Below are 21,033 nucleotides of genomic sequence, written 5' to 3'. Positions count from 1 at the left end.
GAAGAAGAAGAAGAAGAAGAAGAAGAAGAAGAAGAAGAAGAAGAAGAGCGGACATGCCTCTTTGGTCAATTTCAAGCATTCCGAGCCACTCCGCTTGGTTTTATTGAAAGTCTGCAGCAGGAAAGAAAACATTCTAACCTCAAAGACCATGTCCCGCGCTGGTAAAGTCTAATATATAGTGCACAGCGACGGCGAAAGACCTCCCTCCTCTGTTGGGAAGAGATGCAAACGATCCGTCCTCCCTGTGCAGACGCCTGGCTTTGGAGCGATGGATTGAGCGGAATCCCAGACACTTCCGCTCCTGGGAGGACACAGCAAAGATACGGTGGGAGGACAAGATAGTCATCTCCCATTGGCTTTCCTGTGTGCTGGGATGTGTACCCGCACCCCTTCCCCCCCCAGGCCGCGCGTCTACACTGGGAAATACGGCCGCGCTGTGACTTCACAATGAAGTCGAGTTAGCTTGTTAACTCTCTCTCTCTCTCTCTCTCTCTCTCTCTCTCTCTCTCTCTCTCTCTCTCTCTCTCTCTCTCTCTCTCTCTCTCTCTCTCTCTCTCTCTCTCTCTCTCTCTCTCTCTCTCTCTCTATATATATATATATAAAGGAGGGCTGAAATATAAATGTTGATGACACTTTATTACTTTCTTCCGTCAATTTTGATAGACAGTTACTTGAATGCATCACGGAGGTAAAACGCGGCCGTAAACGCTCATTAGACGCACAAATGTTGAAAGAAATATTGATGAAAATCGAAAAGGCTTTGCTGTCACACGTGTGAATGAAAGCAAAAAGACAGTTGTCAATTAGAAAAAAAGAACTGTAAAGTGACACCTTATTTTACCACAGTGGATCATGATGACTTGTGTCTTTAGCGCCACCCAGTGTATTATTTTGGCAATACAAGTGGGATTGCTTTACCACCATGTTGAGCTATAATTCAGAAGGCGATGTCCTCACGGACATCCTTTTTGAGGCGACACACAACAGGAGCTTCTCTTTCTGTAAAACTACACACTATTTCTGAGAAATTATTGTACTTTGTTCAAATTCAGCAGTGCTCGCCTGTATCAACAGGTGGCTCCGTGGCGCAATGGATAGCGCATTGGACTTCTAGGCAAAAAGCGAAGTGATTCAAAGGTTGTGGGTTCGAGTCCCACCGGAGTCGCTTTTTGGCGAGACAACAGCATCAACTACTTTTAAAGTTGTTTAAACACATGTTCTTTACTTTGATAAGAGATCTACGAGTACGAAATTAAATGGTCGTACCGATTATGCGTCTGTTCGTTCCTTTGCTGTTCTTGTTGCCACTGCGGTTGATCTGTCACAAAGTAATATGGTTTTATCACTCAAATTAGGATTTATATGCAAAATGTATATAAAATAAGTGTTATACAAGTTGTTCACAAATAAAAACTCGTCTTACAGGTGAATATTAATGAATATTGATATTAATTAATATTTTCTTCCTAATTTACGAAAACGTCGTTTGCGCCAGGACTATTCGTGATGACCAATGTTTTTGTCACTAGAGTTACTTTGTTTGGCACTGCGTGAGAAATGATTGAATCAGTGCTGCGTCTCAGCAGCTGGAGAATTATGTGAAATAAAATTTGAAATAAGATGAAATTGTAATCGCGACAGAATCCGAAAAGAAACTCAAACTTTAACGGGGCCGCATATATGTGGCTTAATGTAACATGTATTATCATAATGCATCATAAAAACATCAGTTAGGTACATAAATTAACTTGTTCAATTGAGATAATTGAGGGAAAGTAGCAGCGTTTCCACACGGGCTTCAATAAAGTTGCACCGCATGTCTGCTACAAGCTAATGTTAGGCTAGTTAGATGTAGCCAGCTAGCTTTAGATAATTATCATCGTACGCAGCAGTACGGTGAACATTACAAACATTACTGCTGAAGGACAGCGATAGCATTTCGTAGCCCCATTTACTGAACGTGACACCGTTGTCGTCAACGTCCTCTGAATTATTTCCAGCTTTAGCCGAGTCGCATTAGCCTGAGTTAGCTCGACTAGCCTGGCAGCCTATGGGGCGTCAGAGCTAGCAGTGACTTCACTGCCTGTCTGGTTTCCTCATCTGGCATTTTGGACACGTCAAGGTAAACAAGCGAATTTCAGAGCTAGCTACATTTGAGCAAATTAATAGTCAGCGTTGTGTTTCGCCTGCGTTGTTTCAGTGTCAGCAGGTGAACCATGATCAAAGATGTCAGGTTGTTTCCCGACTTTAGCTCCTTGTTAGCTGTGAGCGGATGTATATCGGCGCAGATTTTAAAGTTTTTATCTGCTGTCAGGACAGGCTAGCTCCTGCTGGTCAGGCTCGTTTCTGCTTGAACAACTTCATCGAAAGTGTGGTGTCACTGTTGATTCACTTCTTTTTGTTGGCAGTGGACATTCACCAGCTTAGCATTTGTCATATTTTGACTTATGAATTAGCAATATTCAGTTTTAAAATCGCACAATGAGCCGTAGATCATTTATATAATTTAAAACAAGTCAATGGCAGGCTTAATTGAATTTATAAGCTAGATTCTTTTGCTAATTAGTAAGTGCTCTTGAATTCAGTTTTACATTTTTTCAGCAAGAACTGTCAAATGTGAACGTGTATTGATTGATTAGTTAACCTTTGACCTGTGATACTACATTCAAAGATCAACCAAAGCAACCAGGAACTGAAAATAAAAATAACTTTTAAGATATTTTAGTTTGTAAACAAGACTGGAATATAAGCTAAAATTATTTATTACCATAAAACAAAACCGTGTTTCAGTTTGTCACTCTTAAACAAACTGACTATACTCAAGCACTTCAATTTTGCATGCACGTTTCTTGTTCTGGTTAAGTGTTTTTGTTATTTATGCATTTAAATGATAATTAAATGCTGTTTTCTCGTGTTTAATTTATTATTGAGGAGCATATTCAGAAATGCACGGATAAGATATTTTGTGGCCAATTTACAACAGTCATTTTCTTTGATGGCAAAATAAGTCTTTTCTGCTGTCTGAATAAACTACAAAATATTTCTAGTGAATTAAAGCTTTTTTTCATTTCAATCACTAACCGCTTTCAAATATTTACTGTTGCAGTGTGTTGAGAATGAAACCCACCTAAAAACAATTTCAGCATGCTCCCTGTACAAGACAAATTGTCTTTTTTGGCAATTGGATAATGTAATGTGCTTCACATATTTGTGTTTATGGTAACATATTTTTACATTTATTTTGGCCCTAGTAGTTGTTTAGACCAGCCAACCCCTATGAAATATGAGAAGTTATGACATTTGATCGACTGTTGAGAGACATCATGTACATAGATATTTTTATGTCCTTTAAATCATCACCTGTCAAAGAAGGTACATATCTGATCAGAAACGTCTATACGGAGGTGTGACACAAGCACAATGGCTTGGAGATGAATTGAGCTGTACCAACGTTTTGAAAAGTAGATTTCAAAAATGTTACTTTCATTTTGCTCGGATGGGGAGGTTGTTGACCTGTCTGTCATGATCCCAAAAACAGAGAAGTGAAACATGCACACATCCGCACTAATCCCATTTATATTGATGACAAAAATGTGACTACTACTAAGAAGAAAAAAAAAAAGTCCCTGTCAGCACATAACTTTCTCCCTTAGAAACAAATATGGCTGTTAAACCATGTTAATCTTCCAGAGAAAGAAAATGTTCTTTAAGGGCAAATCGCTCTTCTTACCTGCTGTTACTGCTGTTGAAAATTTTGAATCTTAGGATGGTAATTTTATTTTATTTTTTTACTTTTTGGACATCTCTCTTTTCAAGGTTTATTTTAAATCTGAAACCTGATTTCGGGGGTGTGTGATGTCAGAACCGAAGAGCCCTACTCCCACCCCGGCCGGCGACACGTACAAAGGATGGGTCTTCAAGTGGACAAACTACATCAAGGGTTATCAGCGAAGGTGGTTTGTTCTGAGCAATGGCCTGCTATCGTACTACAGGTAAGGCTTCCTTGCAGAAAGCATGGCGGTGTCAGGAAAACACCAGTGTTCACACAGCAGGCAAATGAAACCTGTATCTGACTTTTTCATCTTCCAAAGAGTTCAATGTGGGCCACGTCCATATGTGGTATGCGGTCATAATTCTGCAGCAGAAGAAGCCAGATGCGGTAAAGCTGAAAATCAAAATGATGAAATTGTGAAAGAAGTCCTCACTTAACAATCCCACCACTTTTGGCCCAGCTATGCATTCAAACAGTTGCAGTGAATACTCTTCAAAAGGTCGTTGTTATTAGTTGTGCTTCCTGTTTTAGAGCTTCCTTCATGATTTATGATCTTGTGACAATACTGTCGGTTGCTGCATAACCTTAATCAATCCATAGATGGCAACATCCTTTATGTTTTCTGCAAACGGCACCGCTGAGTAATATCTATGTTCTTCTGTGCATGCGCTGTGTGGTTTGTTTGTTAACACAAGTCTGATTGCGGTTAAATCATTCAGAACATCCGCATAGAAAAAGAAAATCAGATTTCAGCAAAAATCGGAGTTGAACATCAAGACCTGCTGTGTCAACATAGCCTAATTTTTTATTTATTACATCCATTCATCTTCACGGTCATATTTACGGTTTTGATTTAACGTCTCATCTGAATTGAGGTCTGATCATATCAGACTTGGATTTTGAAGTGATAGTTGTATTTTTGTCAAAAAGCCAAATTATGATGTATGTTTTTTTGTTTTTTGTTTATCTTTAGGACCCAGGCTGAGATGGGTCACACGTGTCGGGGAACAATCAACCTAGCCACAGCAGTCATCTCTGTAGATGACGCCTGTAACTTTGTCATCTCTAACGGCGGGGCTCAGACGTATCACCTGAAGGCCAGCTCTGAGGTGGAACGTCAGCGGTGGATCACTGCGCTGGAGCTGGCCAAAGCCAAGGCAGCCCGCTTGCAAGCTGAGTCAGGTACATTAAAAATGCATTTTTACTGAGGCCAGAAAAAAATATTTTATGTGGTGAAAATCATATCAGGCCCTCATCAGTTTGCCTCATGATATGAGGGCGACTTTTACCTCGTAAATATGGTAAACTGTTAGTTTAACAGTTTACATCGGCCCCTCTCTGTGTTTCCAGATTAGATCATGTGTATGTAGTGCGAGGGATAGACGGCTTTGGAAATCCAGCCGATTTTAAACTCTTAATCTGGTGAATCCTCCTAATCTTACCATGTTAATAGTGGCTCTCAACAGCAAACGCATTCGACACAACAAACTATTTCAGTCTTTCAATTAATCTTTGAAGTGATACAGGTCCTGCAGCGTTTAACTGAGGCTCACATCAGCACTTCTCAACGTCTTGTGTTGTGAGACAGAAAACGAAGCATCCTGGCCTGGTGAGAGAATATGGGATGGTCTGATGAATTTGAACGTTTGGGCCAAATGTATATTTTGATCCAAACTTTTGCCATTAAAGCCAACGTAGGACCACGTTTCAAAACGTGGTCCTACGTTGGCTTTAATGGCAACATTAAAACAAATAACTGCACAATTAAAGACAAATCGAACTTTATGTGCATCAGATGCTGCATTTACACACATAGCTGCCCTTTTTTAAGTGCACATAGTTAACTTCATGCGTACATCTTGTCAATTTTTGTTTCTATGTCAGAGAGTTCAGCTCTTTGACAGAAAAAAAAACACTTGTAAAGAAATGATAAATTACTTCGGTTTTCATTTTACTGTTTAGGAGCATCAGCAAAGTGGACTGAATACACAACATATTAGATTTTTTAATGTGATAAATGTTAAAGAATCAATTTCCCTGCAGTTTACAATTATCCACTACTATATGTGGCTTTCATGTAAAATTACTGTAAAATATTTTGATGTTTGTGGCTTAACATGAGAAAAATATCAAAGTGTTATTAATGCTTTTATTGCTAAAAAGACATATGATAACAATAATAACTGTAGTAAAGATTCCCCCTTTACATTCTAGAAATAATGTCAAACCGAAAATCTGTACCTCATCACTTTAAAGATATAAATATCAGTTTAAGAGTAGGTCACAAAAGATCGACCAGGTCCCTCCAAATCAAACAAAAAGTGTGTTTGTTTGTGCTAGTTATTAAAATAACTTTAAAACTGCTGGGGCTGTGATCTGAGACAGACTTTACCCTTTAATAAATATCTTTCAGGGGTTACAGCTCCCCCTGGTGGTTACAAACAAAAACCTTTTTCTTTTAAATTCTCAAACTTTTTCTTTATAACAATCATTGTACAACCATTGAACTTCACTCAAGTATAAATATGCAGTTTCTTTCCCTTTAAAGCTATCCCTATATATCTACATTCTTATAAGTCTGAACACATTTTCATCTTGTATTTGTTCTTCTTGCTCTAATTGTGAACAGATGACTCCGGTGACGACTTCTCATCGTCCCTGCCAGTGGGCGGAGGTCAGGGTGGGGGCTCTCAAAACTCGGAGGTCCAGTCTACTCTCAGAACGCTGGGCAGCAAGGTGGAGGATCTCAGCACCTGCAACGATCTGATCTCCAAGCACGGCTCTGCCCTGCAGAGGTCAGTCTAACACAGCTCATCGCATTGAAGGAAACTCTCTCTCACAGACTGTCTGGCTTGTTTGTCCAGTTCTACCTCTAACTGAGCAGCATTCCACCGCCTTAAATGTCAAATAAAAAACAGGATTTTGTAAATCTTTCTTGACGTCATCATATTTCAGGTCTTTATCTGAGCTGGACAGTTTACGGCTGACCGGAGAGGCCGGGGATAAGATTCGTCAGGTGACGGAAAGAGCCACACTGTTCCGGATAACCTCTAATGCTATGATTAATGTAAGCGTCACCTCCTCTGCCTTTGTATCTTCCGTAAATAGAAACTGGCAGTGAAAGTGAGTCATTGTAATAACAAATACCTGACAGCAGAGTTTTATAGCCTAGCATGAATGACGGTGTCCATCTTTGAGTTGCACAACAAACATTCTAACTGCATTTAATGTACAATTCTGTTTTTTCTTACAATTGCTTTGGGTTTCACAAAGACTGAAATGTTCAATCCAATTAATTGGGATGAATTGATTTTTGTAATAATCGTCAACTAATTTAGCAAACATTAAATCGTTACCTGGGGTATACAGACTTAGAAATAACAATATTTGATGAAAGAACATCATAATAAGAGAAGTAATAAAACCAAAACTGTTCAAAAACATATACATTTTGCATTTAAGATTAAAGAAATAGAACTTTGTCGTTTAAATGTGTTCTATTCCGAAGTCCTCAAGTGACAGTTTCATTTTCACTTTTTTCAAATTACGTAAGAAAACAAAGAATGCTTTGCTATCCAATTATTAATCAGTTAATTAAAAAATAGTCAACAGATTAGAAACTGACTTAACTGCGTTGTTAAGTCAGCCAGAAAGGACTGAGCTCTTCACATGTTGTTAGAAGTTGTTCTAGCTGCAGATGCATCCTTTGCTACAAATAACCACACGTACCAAAGGCATGCTATGTTGTTGCAGTACATTTTTTATTTTTCTCTTTAAAAAGAAATTATTTTTTATTTGCTTCTTTTAATGCATTTCCAATATTGTATTAAAAAGGCTGAAGTAGTTTATTGAACCATATGCACAGTTTTCTCTGATTAATCATCAGAATAATCAATAGAATTGTTGTTAGTTGCAGCCCTAGTTTTGATGAAAAGTGATGCTACTTATGGCAGAACTTCTCATCTCTGCTTTTTTTTTTTTATACATTAAAATCCTCCTGGTGTGTCCATGTTCTTGGCGGCTGCAGGCCTGCAGGGACTTCCTGGCCCTGGCGCAGAGTCACAGCAAGCGGTGGCAGAAAGCCTTGCAAGTTGAGCGAGAGCAGCGAGTGCGGCTGGAGGAGGCCTTAGAGCAACTGGCCAAACAGCACAACCACCTGGAGCGAGCGTTCAGAGGGGCCGCGCAGGCTCACGCTATCGTGGACAATAAAGGTAAAGCTGATGCTCTTTCTCTAACTTGCTAATCATCTCGTAGCTTCTTTAACTTTTTTTTTTTAAACCTCAGTGTATTATAAGCCTGGCGGGCCACCAGGCTTTACTTGTGTCCCCACCAGGCTTAGAATTGTTTATTTATTTTATTCTTTTTTTAAATTATTGCCTTTTTTATAGCTATGGGTAGTATTTAGGTATTGATCTTCCAGTCTTCCAATAATGCATAACTATTAGGTGATATTTAAAAATTTCCTGTCAACTTTAAACATTTTTTAACTCAAAAACATGGCGGCCGGCTGGATAACTGCCCGAGCGCACCGGGCTTAGCAAGTTTTCTGGGGGAAACCCTGCAGAGATTTCATGATAGTTAAGCTTTTTACTACTTTAAAAAGTCACTGCTATTAACGCCTATCAGATTTGACATCAGCTTTTTAAATTCACCTCGGTGTGAATTCAAAACTACGCTCCAAGAATTTAAAGCCACAATAATCTGATTGATGTGTAAAGTTCTCTTAATAACAGATGTTGGCACGTCGTTCATTCAAAGTTTCAAGATTCACCTCTGTCTCCAGTGAAAAGCGAAAGCAGAAATGAATCTGTTTTTGCTTTCTAGGTGCTGTCGGGTCTGGAAAAGGTGAAGCGAGCGACGAGGATGATGATAACGAGTTTTTTGATGCCATGGAAGACGCCCCCGAGTTTATAACTGTACCTGCAGACCCACAGTTTCACAAGTCAGTATCACTGTCTCTTTAAGAGCTTACATATTCATTTAACATATTTACTCATTTGCAAAATGGTTTCTTTGTGTTTCTCCTGCTTGTTATTGTAACTTGTACGACAGGGAAAATGACATTTCAAACTATGACAGACTTTACGCAAAAAATACAGCAATGCTGCATTTGTACAAATGTTTATGAAAAAATGGCTGACAGTATTTAAATGAGAAAAGCAAAAGTTTCTTTCTTTGGCTAAAATATAAGGGCACATTAACAATTGTAAACTGATGATAAAAAACTTAGTGACTGTGTTTATCTTATTCGTAGAAAAAAAGTTCACAAGCCTTCTTTCACTTAGCAACATGTTGGGATGGAGCATTAGTGTTTCACCTCTGTCTCCAGTAAAAAGCGAAAGATTTTCCAGATTTTATTTTGCATAAAATCTGGAAAAACGTTTTTTCTGACATCAATTAAAATAATGTTAAACCTCAAGGAAAGGTGTTGTGGATTTAAAATTTGGCATTAAAGGAAAAATGTTTATGTTTAGAATCTATTCAACTAATTGTGGTCTTCCTTACAGCTTAATGTGGTAAAGTAGTCAGAAACTGTGCTGACAGAGTATCGCTTTCATTTCAGACGTTCGAGCAGTAACGCGAGCGGGTTGAACACCGATATGTGTGCAGACGATCAGTCGGTAGGTCCTTCTTCAGCTCCTTGATGCACCTGGATTAGTATTGTTGTACCACCATGTAAGATCCAAATGCATCAGAGACATCAACACAGATATTCGTAACTTTTTAATTTGATATATTTCAGCTCAACGAGGAGCCTCTCACAATGTACCAGGACTCGCCCTCTCAGGAGCTGGTGCCGCTGAAAAAGAGGCGAACGCGCATCCCCGACAAGCCCAACTACTCTCTGAACCTCTGGAGCATCATGAAGAACTGCATCGGCAAAGATCTGTCCAAGATCCCCATGCCTGTGAGTAACAACGGCAACTGTCAGAGCTGAACTTCTTCTTCTGGCACCGCTTGAACCGGGTGAATGAGCTGTCAAGAGTTAAAAGGAAAAACCACAAAGGTGACACTCAGTTGCAACATTTTTCTTGTGAAATGCAGAGAGGGAAACCACATGGTAGTGCTGTTGGTTGTTGTATAAATAGAGAGGAGGAAGTTGGTTTTGTTTCATTGTTGCCATCATAAATTAATACCCACATCAAGCATTTGGAGCCACTGCTTTCAAAAGATGTTCATATATTTTGCAAAATCTGCACTTTATCATTTAAATCTGACTTTCTGAAATCATTAAGCCTCATTTAACAAAAATAAAAAAGTGAAGAAGTATAACCTAGCTATTGAGTATTAACCTAAAGTTGAGCTGGGAAAAATGTCCTCAAAATAAAATCTCCAATTGTTTTATAACAGATTTAATTTCCAATTTTAAACATGTATTTTTACCTCATGTTTTTCCTTGGGGGGAACAAGCGACAGAAAATATCTTAAACTAGCTTATGTTTCAGTTTGTCCTTCTGTGAGTTTACGTAAATTCAAAGTTGAAATAAATAGGAGCTTTAAAACATGCATGTCAAATAAGACGGCGGTTCTTGAGCGGGTTAACATCATACTGAAGTATTGTTTCTATAAGGAGGGTAGTTAATGAAATTTGATAAAATTAATCAATCGCCATGACCAGACCTGAAGGGATAGAATAGGTGTAGGACATTAAGAAGAAGAGCAAAGGCTGTTATAATTTATACTTTTAATATGCACTGTGTGGAAGTACCTATTTTGGAGTGTAATAATCTAAATTGCTGTTATTTTCAGCAGTTATTTTTTAAACAACTAAGCTGTCACAAAAATCTATAATTTTGTTTTTTATACTTAAACTTTGTTTACTTAAATTTTGTAATTTCTTGAATGTTAAGTTGTTTTTGTTCTTAGGAGAAAGAAATGATCAACAGTTTAAAAAAGACTAAACACCAATTGAATGCACCTAATATATATTCATTTAATCATTTAATACATGAGCGCAAACTAGAGTTATAAAAAAGTTTTCTGTCGGCATAAACAGAATACCTTGAAGCATTATTCCATCAGCAATGTGACCTTTTAGTTCTTTCTCTTGTATAATTAACATAATAATACATTTCAACCAATCAGATCAAAAGTCGCCACCGCCTCTTGCATGTCTTGTCAACGACTGACTTATCAAATTCCAGTTGATCTTCGTCTACAGATCCTCCCTATTTCTGCCAAACTGGTGCAGCAACGTTCCGCTGACTGATCTGTTGCAGAATAGGTTATTAAGCTACGTTTATTCAGAGGAAGTCAACCTGCCCACTGCGTCTGTGCTAGGCCCGACTCGCACGCAAAGCTTTTTCCCAGTCACTGCTTAAACATGGCCGAAACGCCGGACATGTTTACGCTATATTGTTCTGGGTTTATACAGGTGACATGTCTCTTTATTTCCTGTTGACTCCACAATGAGTAACAACATTTACATGTGACGGTGTGACATATAACTTTATTTTCACTGATTCACCCTTTTGTGGTGAATCAGTGAAAAGACACAACATGAAATGGATTAAACACAAGTCTGGACTTTAATATTCTTAAAAAGAGGTTAAAGGTTTGAAGTTGCAGCAGTTGTACTGAGGAGCATTAAATACAGTTTGTACAACTGGAGCCTCGTCACTGAATTGAGATCGATGTTCATAATGTGTCTAAACTACACATAAGAAAATGATCAATTTCAACCAGTGATTCAGTTCAAAATGTGAAACTCTTTGATTTAGCGTCAAGAATCTTCCTCAGTTTGTCAAATCAGCTTAGCTTTACAATCCTCCCTGTTGCTACTGCTTTTTTGTCCACCACACTTTTTTCATCCACTAAACTTTAACTAATATAGGAGAGACTCTTTTGTGATGATTATTTGTGGTTTGACGTCCTTATCTCTTGGAGTACTTTAAAATCAGCACTCTACCCCTTAATTTTGTAGCTCATCATGTAACGTTTCTCGATTTAAAATTCTTTTTTATGTATTTTTTTTTTGTGTCATAGACATTATTGTACTTGAAGTATGTCATTCTGTTCATCACATCTAGATAAAGTCGGAGGTTTAATTTTTTGAAAATTGAATTAATTAAAGGAACAAACATTTTAATTGCATCAAATTTTCTGTTTTTTCACCCAAAATAACGCAATAATTCCTCCTTTCTAGGTGAACTTCAACGAGCCGATCTCCATGCTGCAGCGGCTGTCGGAGGACCTCGAGTACCACGAGCTGCTGGACAAGGCAGCAAAGTGCCACAGCTCCCTGGAGCAGATGTGCTACGTTGCGGCCTTCTGCGTATCCGCCTACTCCACGACGGTGTACCGCACGGGGAAGCCCTTCAACCCGCTACTGGGGGAAACGTACGAGCTGGACCGCCGGAGAGAGAGCGGCTACCGTTCCCTCTGTGAGCAGGTACTTAAGAACAACACAAAAGGAAATGAGGGATTTGATTCAAAAAGTAATAGGAAAATAATAACAGAAGGAAGAGAGAGGAGATGAAATAGTCCAGTAACTGAAACTTTACATCGTGAATGGTAAATAAATGTTCTTTAGATTAGGACAGAATCAAGGGTTAAAGCTTGTGTATCTGCATTTAGGCAATAGAATAGTGGAGGTTCAAATTCTTTAATCTTATTGAAGATGAATGTAATTTATATTTACTTGTACACATGGGAGTTTCTTTAGCGCACCGCAGTTGTGTGGTTGTGATTATCTTCCTGAAAGGAATTTCTTCTAAGAACTGGATGTACATTTAGCCCAGCAGGGCCAGGCAAGAGACACTGCCAGTTTCCCCACAGCCAATTTCTTTTGTTGAATTTATTTATTCATTTTTTTTTTTCTTTTCACAGGTGAGTCACCACCCTCCTGCAGCGGCACACCATGCAATCTCTGATCGAGGCTGGACTCTGAGGCAGGAGATCACTGTTGCAAGCAAGTTCAGAGGGAAATACTTGTCAATCATGCCTTTAGGTGAGAGACAATATGTGAGTCAAACACGTGTCTGAAGTTTTTGTGGCGTAGAGTACAGGGTGTGTTTCAGCTACTGCATTTTTGCAGCATTAATAAAGCGGCTTATACAAACAAATGTACAAGTTGTTTTTTATGCAGGCTTATAATAGATAGAAAAATGTTTCTGACACGCCTGTTTTTTGTTTTTTTTTATTTTCAAGGTATCTATCTATCTATCTTATCTTTTAGCACACTCAGTTTTTTGTTTTGTTTTATCTCACAGGCACTATACATGCCATCTTTGAGAAGAGCAACAACCACTACACATGGAAGAAGGTTACCACCACAGTGCACAACATCATTGTTGGAAAGCTGTGGATTGATCAGGTGAGAGTGATTGGTGCCAGTGCAAATAAAACAAAGAAAACCTGGATATTAAATAAGATATTGAATATCTTATTAGTCCAACTTGTACCCATTGACCTGATAAGTTGAATCATTGCCACATTATTGCAGGACCAGTTTTTGATTAGTCATCAGGAAACATTTCTAGTATGAAGTTGATCAAGATGGGGCTGAAGAACCTTTACCGAACATTATATCTTATTACTGTCCATTTTTCTTTCAAAAGAAGAAAAGTATGGAAAGTTGTGTTATTTTTTGCAATATAAATCATACTTTAATTTTTTTTATTTGGCTCGTCCTGTGACTTTTAATCAGGTGTGACTCATATGTTTTTTTTTTCTTTTCATTACACATTTATTGTCTGTAGGGTTAAATTTGAATTCATACTGACAGACATGTGCCAAGAATGAAAGATTATATCTGCAATTGCAAGGAAAGTTAATTGTGGGCTGAATGAGTCTACTTATGGGACCTGGAGCATTGTCCCAGGTGGTTGCCAGGGAAATTAATATAAATGACATTTGCTGGCGGATCTTCTTGGTGTTTGTCGCTTCATGCCACGCAACTGCCCAGCTGTCATCCCTTGACTTGCGTCTCCTCTTCACTGTGCTCTTCACCAGCAAAACAGCCGTTTCTGACTATCTAGCTTTAGTGAGTCGACCTTTTCTGTGAGTTTGTTAAAAAGTAGGTAAATGATCACAGCATGCCATCAGATCAAATCATTAATGTAAAAAAGATCCGCCTAACATTTGACAATTTCTAAGTAAATGCGACTTGTACTCCAGTGCAACTCGTATGTGTTTTTCTACTCTTCTTGGTGCATATTTTGATCGATAGTCCGGTGAAACTTGTAGTCCGTAAAATCTGTATTTGTTTAAGAGAGAATTGTCCCTCATTGTGATCATTACTCTTCACATCTCGTGACTTTTATCATTTTGGTATTTCGGGGATTTTAACATGCGGTGCTGTTTCACAAGGTTCCCAAGGCCTTTAGCAGACAAACAGGCCCACAGCATGACAGATATTTCACTCCACTTAGCAGTGGCCATGAGGTGCTTTTCTGTATTCATCCTTTAACGCCAAACTCATTGTGAAGTGCTCTTCTTTTCTTTTCTCCAAACTGCTCGCTCACTGTTTCTATTATTGCCATGGGAAATTTCAAAAACAAAACTAAAACGTGTTACTGAACCTGAGTCGATGAAAAGAAATTTCTGGAACATCAAGTTCTGTCATTGCTTTGATTTATGTGCAGATGAGCTATTGTTCTCAGGAGGCTTAGATTGTGAGAGGATCAATGTGGTATCCAAGGTTTGGTGCGTCATAAATTTTTGTCTTTCTTTTTCATATTAATGGGTCACCTTGACATCAAGAATTGTCTGGAGTGTTCCCAAGTGATAATTATTTGCCTGTTTAATCAGACGATAAACAAAACCATGATGCCTTGCAGCTCCAGCAGACCCGAGGCAAATGGCTGAATTACCTCCTCAGGGTTTTGGGGTAACGAGCAATTCTCTTAATTCAGATCCACTTAATCAGTGACATAGCGAAACGTTGAGCTGCGGTGGAAATTTTTCACATGGCCCAAAAAGCCAAATCAGTGATCAGATTACAGACACTGCAGCATAATATTACTTTTAAACCTTTATTTTTTGGCATCATGTCTTGTTACTTCATTGAAACTAAAGCCTGATGGTGTGATGGAGGTGTTGGTCTCATATGATTAAAATACAACGTTTAAGAAACCACATGGTTGTTACTGAGAAATCTTTATTTCATCACTCTCAAACTAGACAAGTAGATCGCATCTAATGGCTGCTGTTCAGACTTCTAACCATTAGATGTCGCTCTTTGTAGTAGTTCTCAAATGGTAAGCCTATGACATGTTTGAATGTTGGATTCCCTGACTATCTTGCTTATCGAGTTGGTGGCATGAAAAATGGAGTCCTCATCCAGACTTGCTTATTACACTTTCAGTAGTTTAACACTTCAGAAATTGCTCTCAAATGTTGGTAAATAACTTAAGTAAGCCATTTCATGACCAATAATAATAATAATCATTACAGAGTCCCTGATTTAAATGGCATCTGACTTGTTTCCCATGTCGGAGTGAGTAAGAGAATTGGATCTATTTGGTATGTCATATTCACACCCAGGTGAAACAGGAAGCCTGGGATGATTAAGCCAGGTTTATTTGTATAGCACCTTTCAACTACAGAGAAGTTATAGAAACATTAAAAATACAATACAGTAACCATTTATAAGACTATAAACACTATTATGAAGCACAATCATCAAATATATTGAGCAGTATTCCAGTTATTAATCAAAGGCAGCTCTAAGCAGGTGGGGTTTCAGCCTGGATTTCAAGAAACTTTTTTGCACTAGCGACTTTTGAAGATTGTTTTGTTGTTAGTGGTTTGACAACTGTTGTTGATAAAGCCTGCAGGGAAGGACGTCATTAGAGGAATGAGTTTCACATTTGAATCAGATCAGATGCGATCACAGCCAGAATCTTCTTAAGGAAAGTTACAGGTATGATGTCAAGCTAGCGAGAGGAGGATCTTCGTTGCTTTTTATCTTCTTCTAAGTTTTCATGGTCGAGTTGGTGAAATTTAGCCATTTCCTCTACATTTGTTATGTTTGTGCATCGCATCGGTGCTGGATTTGGTGTTGATATGCAGACTGACCCTCTGAATTTTTTCAATTTTCTCTATCAAGAAGTTGACAAATCCATTGCAGGCCCTGCAACAATCGACATGCATTGTCAATGCTTTTGTTAATTTTTCCCTGTAATTTTTTAAGTGTTGATTGACAGCGATGTAGTTTTTCTTTGTAGATTTCCTGATGAACTCGCAATCGAGTTTCAACGCCATTTATGTTCAGTGCTTCCAGAAGGGCTTCTTTTACAACTGGAGTTAATGATTCATAAAAACACTATTTTAACAAATTGTACCCTTAAGATAGGGCAATTATGCTTCTCCTTTAAAAGATACATTTATTTTACAAATTTTCACTCATCTTTACTAGGGATGCCAATACATTTAACTGACTTTTTATACATTTGCAGCTAAACAAGTGTTACGTTAATGCATATTAACAGTCGATTTTTAGCTCTTCATGATATGATGCAGACAGCTATCTTTTTAATGCTGACGATTTTAACTCCTCAAACTCTTCCTGTTTCCTCTCAGTCTGGAGAAATTGACATAGTAAACCACACCACAGGGGATCGTTGCCACCTGAAGTTTGCTCCTTACAGCTACTTCTCACGAGACGTAGCCAGAAAGGTCAGAAAGAACCGGAAACGGCTTGACATATTTCTTTCTTTTTTTTTTTTTCCTGTTCTTCCAGTTTTGAGTTGTGTTTCTGTGTCTGGTTGTTTGTAGGTGACAGGAGTGGTGATGGACAAGGATGGAAAGGCGCACTATGTGCTGTCTGGCACATGGGACGAGAAGATGGAGTTCTCCAGGGTCATGCAGAGCAGTCGTGGAGGAGAGAATGGCACCGAGGGCAAACAGAAGACCGTATATCAAACCCTGAAAGCCAGAGAGTTGTGGAAGAGAAACCCTTTACCGTAAGTGGTTTTGGTTGCAGAGGCCAGAGGCTATGCATAACTATTTAAGGTCATTTCAGTTTGTTTAGCTGTTGTTTACCTACCCTTCTGTTCAAGCACTCACTTTAGCCCTCAAATGACAAACCCTGCAGTCATCCCGTAAACGTGAGTAGTTTTCATCAACACTCAAGTTAAAACAAATTTCATTGTGCAGCACATTTCAACAGCGAGGCTTTTGCACCATAACAACATAATGCAGTAAACAAGAATGGACATTACATTTTGTCTAATCAAACAAATACACGTCAAACATGTTAAACAATGTTCCAGTTAATACTAATCAAAAGCAACTCTAAACAGGTGGGGTTTTAACCTTGATTTAAAGAAACTCTGTTTTGGCTTTTTGGCAGTTTTCTGGAAATTTGTTCTAAATTTGTGGTGTCACAGACATGGAGATATTTCATGTGCAACCTCATCATGTCATACAGAGTGACGTTGCTTTGGGTAACAACTTATTTTTAAGTAACTCGTTGTAATAACTTAGCTGTAAAATACAATCCATGGACGGTCCCAATACACAGGTAATTGCCTGACACCAGTGTTTCCACTGCTGGAGCAGGAATTCCAGTTGTGAAGAAGCACGCACACACCCAAATTGCACATAGAATGGTTGCTGAAAGGGTGAGGAGAGTTCTTAGGTTTTTTTGGCTGCAATACAAACTCAAAACATACCTGTCATGTTGTCAGAGACAAACTCCAGCATCTCATAACAACGTGTCACGTTGAACCCGTCAAACCACATGACAGTAGTTTGGCTACAAGACAGAGAACAGGATAAAGTTTGGCTTTCCAGACATAATTTTATATTTGGTTATCCAACAGATGAAAATATAAATTTCTAAAAACTTACGTGGCTTTTTTTACTTTTCTTGAACTATTGTCTGTATTATAAGCAGTGTTGTGTTTTCTTCTCTCTGCCTTGAAATCCAGGATTTCTCCAAGAAGAATTGCTTTATAATCCTGCATAAAAAATATGGAAGTTTCTTATTATTTTAGAAGATGTGACTCAAGCACTGGTCTAAAAAAAACAATGTAAAAGTTTGTTTTTTACTTTGAGAATTAAAAAAAATCTTTTTATCATAATATTTGTAATTTTAAGATGTTTTCCAAAACAACATCTTTAAAGTAAATTGGACTTTAGAAAATCCCCACATTTGTGTAATTTGCCAGGATGAGCTGAAGGTCTTTGTGCTTGTGAGTTTTTGCAGATGTACGTACGACTCACTTTGCTCCTTCTGTTTGCTTCTCTCTCCAGCGACGGAGCCGAATCCATGTACTACTTCACCGCTCTGGCTCTGACCCTGAATGAGCCCGAAGACGGGGTGGCGCCCACCGACAGCCGCCGCAGGCCCGACCAGCGCCTGATGGAGGACGGCCGCTGGGACGAAGCCAACGGCGAAAAGCAGCGCCTGGAGGAGAAGCAGCGCAGCGCCCGGCGCGAGAGGGAGCGGGAAGCGGCGAGCCAGCGCACCTCCGGCCCGTCGGAAGAAGGTAAGAGGAGACCGTGAACGCGCTTCGTTTTGTGTTCCTCTTTGGCTTGCTTGGGGAAAATCCTGGAGTTAATGAGGTAAAAACAAATCTCTGTGATCCCGCCCTTTTCTCTTCTAAAAGCTGTCGATGAGGACTCTTTTGTTGATCACTCCATGAAAAGCAAGTATCCCTATTTAATCTGCCAACATCCCAGTTCCTTACTCTTAAATCGCCATCTACAAAGTTTTCCATGCATGTTTTCACGAGTTCTCTCTCTTCCAGGTGCTCCGCATGACGCCTACAAAGCGCTTTGGTTCGAGAGCTGTGAGGACCAAATCACAGGTGAGCAAGTTCACATCTATAAGGGAGGCTACTGGGAAATGAAGGAGCTCGGCAGCTGGGAGGGTTGCCCGGACATATTTTGACCCCTGAAGCGCTCTGCAGAGACTGACACACATCAGAGCTGGACGGACAGCTTCACGAAGCCCCGTTTGTCCCCTGATTGGACGGCTGCTCCCCTCCAGCGGCTCTCTGTTCTAAGAGATCCCCCTCCCCATCCCGGATGGTCACTACTATCTGATTCAGAGATGCGAGAGAGACTGAAGGATCTAGTCTTCTGTGTCCAATCAAGTATCAAACTACTTCTTTCCTCTCGCTGTCGCGTATCCAGGAGGATTGGGATAAAATGTTTGGGTTTTTTTTCATTGTTATTATTGTCGAGGGGTTTCTGAGTTGGCTCGGTCTGAAGAAATAAGCAGTGCTTCCAAATTTGTCGAGTCTGTGCCCAAGTCAAATCAGGTGGAGAGAAGATTTCTTTCAGTGTGCTGTGTGATAAAACGATCCGCAGGACTATCTACTCAGATAATAACGCTAAAAAAGAGGGTAAAACCTGGCTAATATATACAATTATATTAAAATATGCTTACACTTTCATTGACATGTCAACTGGTGGCCTTTAAAATGTTTCTGTTTCTCTGATTTAGTGTCTTAATGTAAAGAAGTGAAAGTCTGCTTGTTTGTGTGCTTGTGGGTAAGACAGCTTATCTGCTCTTCCATTAATGAAGAAAAAAAACATGGCGACTGGATTACAGTGCGTCCGAGAAAAGACTCGATCATCTAGAACACTTATCGACCATCAACACTGTCACATTTTATAGATAGATTTTTTTTTAAAAACAAGATTTAAAGGAAGATATGACTGAGAAATAAATAACTCGGCTACAAGGTTTAAACATTTATCGCCTTAAAAAAGAGCAACCTGCTCTCATCTGCTTTGTCGTCGCAGTTAAATGAACAAAAATACCTGCATTTATTTGGTGTTTCATGTAAAAATATGTTGGAAAATGACATAAGTCTCATTCACTCGCGCAAGATGCCACGTCAACATTTGTTTTCATGAGTAAATTACATTTATTTTCAGATAAATTGGAAATAAAGAAGAAGAATTAGTTGACGACGTATGGGACTCAAACGATGACTATAAAGCAAATATTTGAGGAAAAAGTAAACATCACAACCCTGCTTTATGTCTGACGGAGAGTTAGTTTATATGCAAGTATAATTTAACACCAAAAACATGAGTTGAAATGTTTCCTCGTGGGTGTGTGTGTGCGTATGTGTGTGCGTGTGAATTTCAAAATTTGTAAGTGTACTTAAAAATTAAGAGTTCAGACACAAAGAGGTGGCAAATAACAATGAATTTATAAATGTATAGAAATTCACATTATAGTATTGACAATTGTAGTTTTTTTCTTTCCAAATGTTGGGTTCTTGTAATGTGGGAGGACTGTCTTCATTTTTCAGAAAAAAAGGGAATTCTGTACTTGACTGAGTAGAGACTTGACATTGTTCAGTATTTTGTATTAACACAAAAAAAGAATCTGTAATAAATACTGCAACGTCAAATATTTTCTCTGCCTGCTCGTTTATTTCAGTTCTTTTAATAATTAAGTTTTTAATCCTTTAATCCGTCCTGCCACCTTTTCCACAGCAGTCTAAAAACATTTCTAATGATCCTTTTTGTACATCTGCATTTCTAGAAATGCATTACAGAAAATAATACAAAATATAATTGTGAAAAGTTGAACTTTTGGACTTGTTTAAATGAATGTAATTTTAATAGGATTATTTCAGTCATGATCTTTGTATACACAAATATCATGTTTGTGTCTTAAATAAAATTAATAATTCTATCTTAAAATAGTATAACACATGAAAACCATCTGCACATGCAATAAACTGAATACATTAAATGTGAAATATTTGAATATTAATATAACTACACTCCTGTAAATATCTTGGGTTCCTATTTAGTTTTACTGTAGTTATCAGTTTCCTTTTATTCACATCTTGATCTTTACAATTTTTCCCATCCCTGTAAAAATGTGACCTTTAAAAATGACCTTGAGTGCAAATACCTCTGGTTCAACAATTACTGTTGCTAATTTATTTAACTGGCATTTACAGTTAATACTGTTATATGTTTAATTTATATTTGCTACAAAGAAATATGGGCAATATTTATAGTTGAATGAAGTAGGTATCTGCGCTAATTGAGCAGAATATCACACCTTTTAGTTGTACTCAGCCACATCACACACAAGCTGGTTGTAGCTTTACCATAGATTTATGCTGGGATAGTAATGATAATTGCAGTAATAATGTATTTTTTGGTACTTTTCAAGACATCAGGGAGACTTAAAAAAAAATTATACATTCTAAAATACACTGGAAGAACAGGAGGGGAAAAAAGAAATGAAAATTTTCAGAAAAAGGGATGATGCTCTATGCTTTGGATCTTGAACACTAAGCTTTGGAGATTTGTTTTCACCACCCATATGGTTT

General features: G+C 38.4%; 2 protein-coding genes and 1 non-coding gene across 6 annotated transcripts in view; 2 read left to right on the top strand and 1 right to left on the bottom strand.

Moving 5' to 3' along the window:
* The window catches only part of coro1b (coronin, actin binding protein, 1B), an 11,139-nt gene extending 10,814 nt beyond the window's left edge, over nt 1-325 (bottom strand). For both annotated transcript variants that reach the window (XM_055024415.1, XM_055024416.1), the window contains exon 1: nt 139-325. The gene's annotated coding sequence lies outside the window, so the exon portion shown is untranslated. The remainder of the gene's footprint in view (nt 1-138) is intronic.
* Nucleotides 326-1,076: 751 nt separating this feature from the next.
* On the top strand, nt 1,077-1,165 carry trnar-ucu (transfer RNA arginine (anticodon UCU)). The gene is given in 2 exon segments: nt 1,077-1,113; nt 1,130-1,165. It is a non-coding gene; the product is annotated as a tRNA-Arg (tRNA).
* A 626-nt stretch (nt 1,166-1,791) lies between these two features.
* LOC129354878 (oxysterol-binding protein 1-like) lies at nt 1,792-20,099 on the top strand. Of its 3 annotated transcripts, XM_055024411.1 has the most exons (17): nt 1,793-2,122; nt 3,817-3,992; nt 4,746-4,954; nt 6,402-6,567; nt 6,728-6,839; nt 7,800-7,983; nt 8,597-8,714; nt 9,336-9,393; nt 9,516-9,680; nt 11,919-12,164; nt 12,602-12,722; nt 12,985-13,088; nt 16,298-16,393; nt 16,493-16,680; nt 17,975-18,210; nt 18,331-18,369; nt 18,472-20,099. In XM_055024411.1, exons 2-17 carry the CDS (start codon nt 3,856-3,858, stop codon nt 18,612-18,614), a joined length of 2,322 nt encoding a protein of 773 aa, XP_054880386.1. In that variant the 5' UTR covers nt 1,793-2,122; nt 3,817-3,855; the 3' UTR covers nt 18,615-20,099. The 3 variants fall into 3 exon arrangements, with proteins under 3 accessions (XP_054880385.1, XP_054880386.1, XP_054880389.1); XM_055024410.1 differs by having other exon boundaries at nt 1,792-2,122; nt 18,331-20,099; XM_055024414.1 differs by lacking the exon at nt 18,331-18,369.
* Nucleotides 20,100-21,033: the final 934 nt, after the last annotated feature.

Source organism: Poeciliopsis prolifica, unplaced genomic scaffold (genome assembly GCF_027474105.1).
Source record: "Poeciliopsis prolifica strain line A6 unplaced genomic scaffold, Auburn_PproV2 SCAFFOLD120, whole genome shotgun sequence".
NCBI classification, from domain to species: domain Eukaryota; kingdom Metazoa; phylum Chordata; class Actinopteri; order Cyprinodontiformes; family Poeciliidae; genus Poeciliopsis; species Poeciliopsis prolifica.
The sequence above is the reverse complement of the archived record's forward strand: the minus strand, read 5'-3'. Positions and strand labels throughout refer to the sequence as shown.

Excerpts from the sequence above, each read along its gene's own strand:
- LOC129354878 (XM_055024410.1), top strand. The coding sequence starts at position 3,856 with ATGTCAGAACCGAAGAGCCCTACTCCCACCCCGGCCGGCGACACGTAC. Across the intron at positions 9,681-11,918 it reads TGTCCAAGATCCCCATGCCT|GTGAACTTCAACGAGCCGAT; the intron begins GTGAGTAACAAC and ends CCTCCTTTCTAG. Across the intron at positions 16,681-17,974 it reads TGGAAGAGAAACCCTTTACC|CGACGGAGCCGAATCCATGT; the intron begins GTAAGTGGTTTT and ends TTCTCTCTCCAG.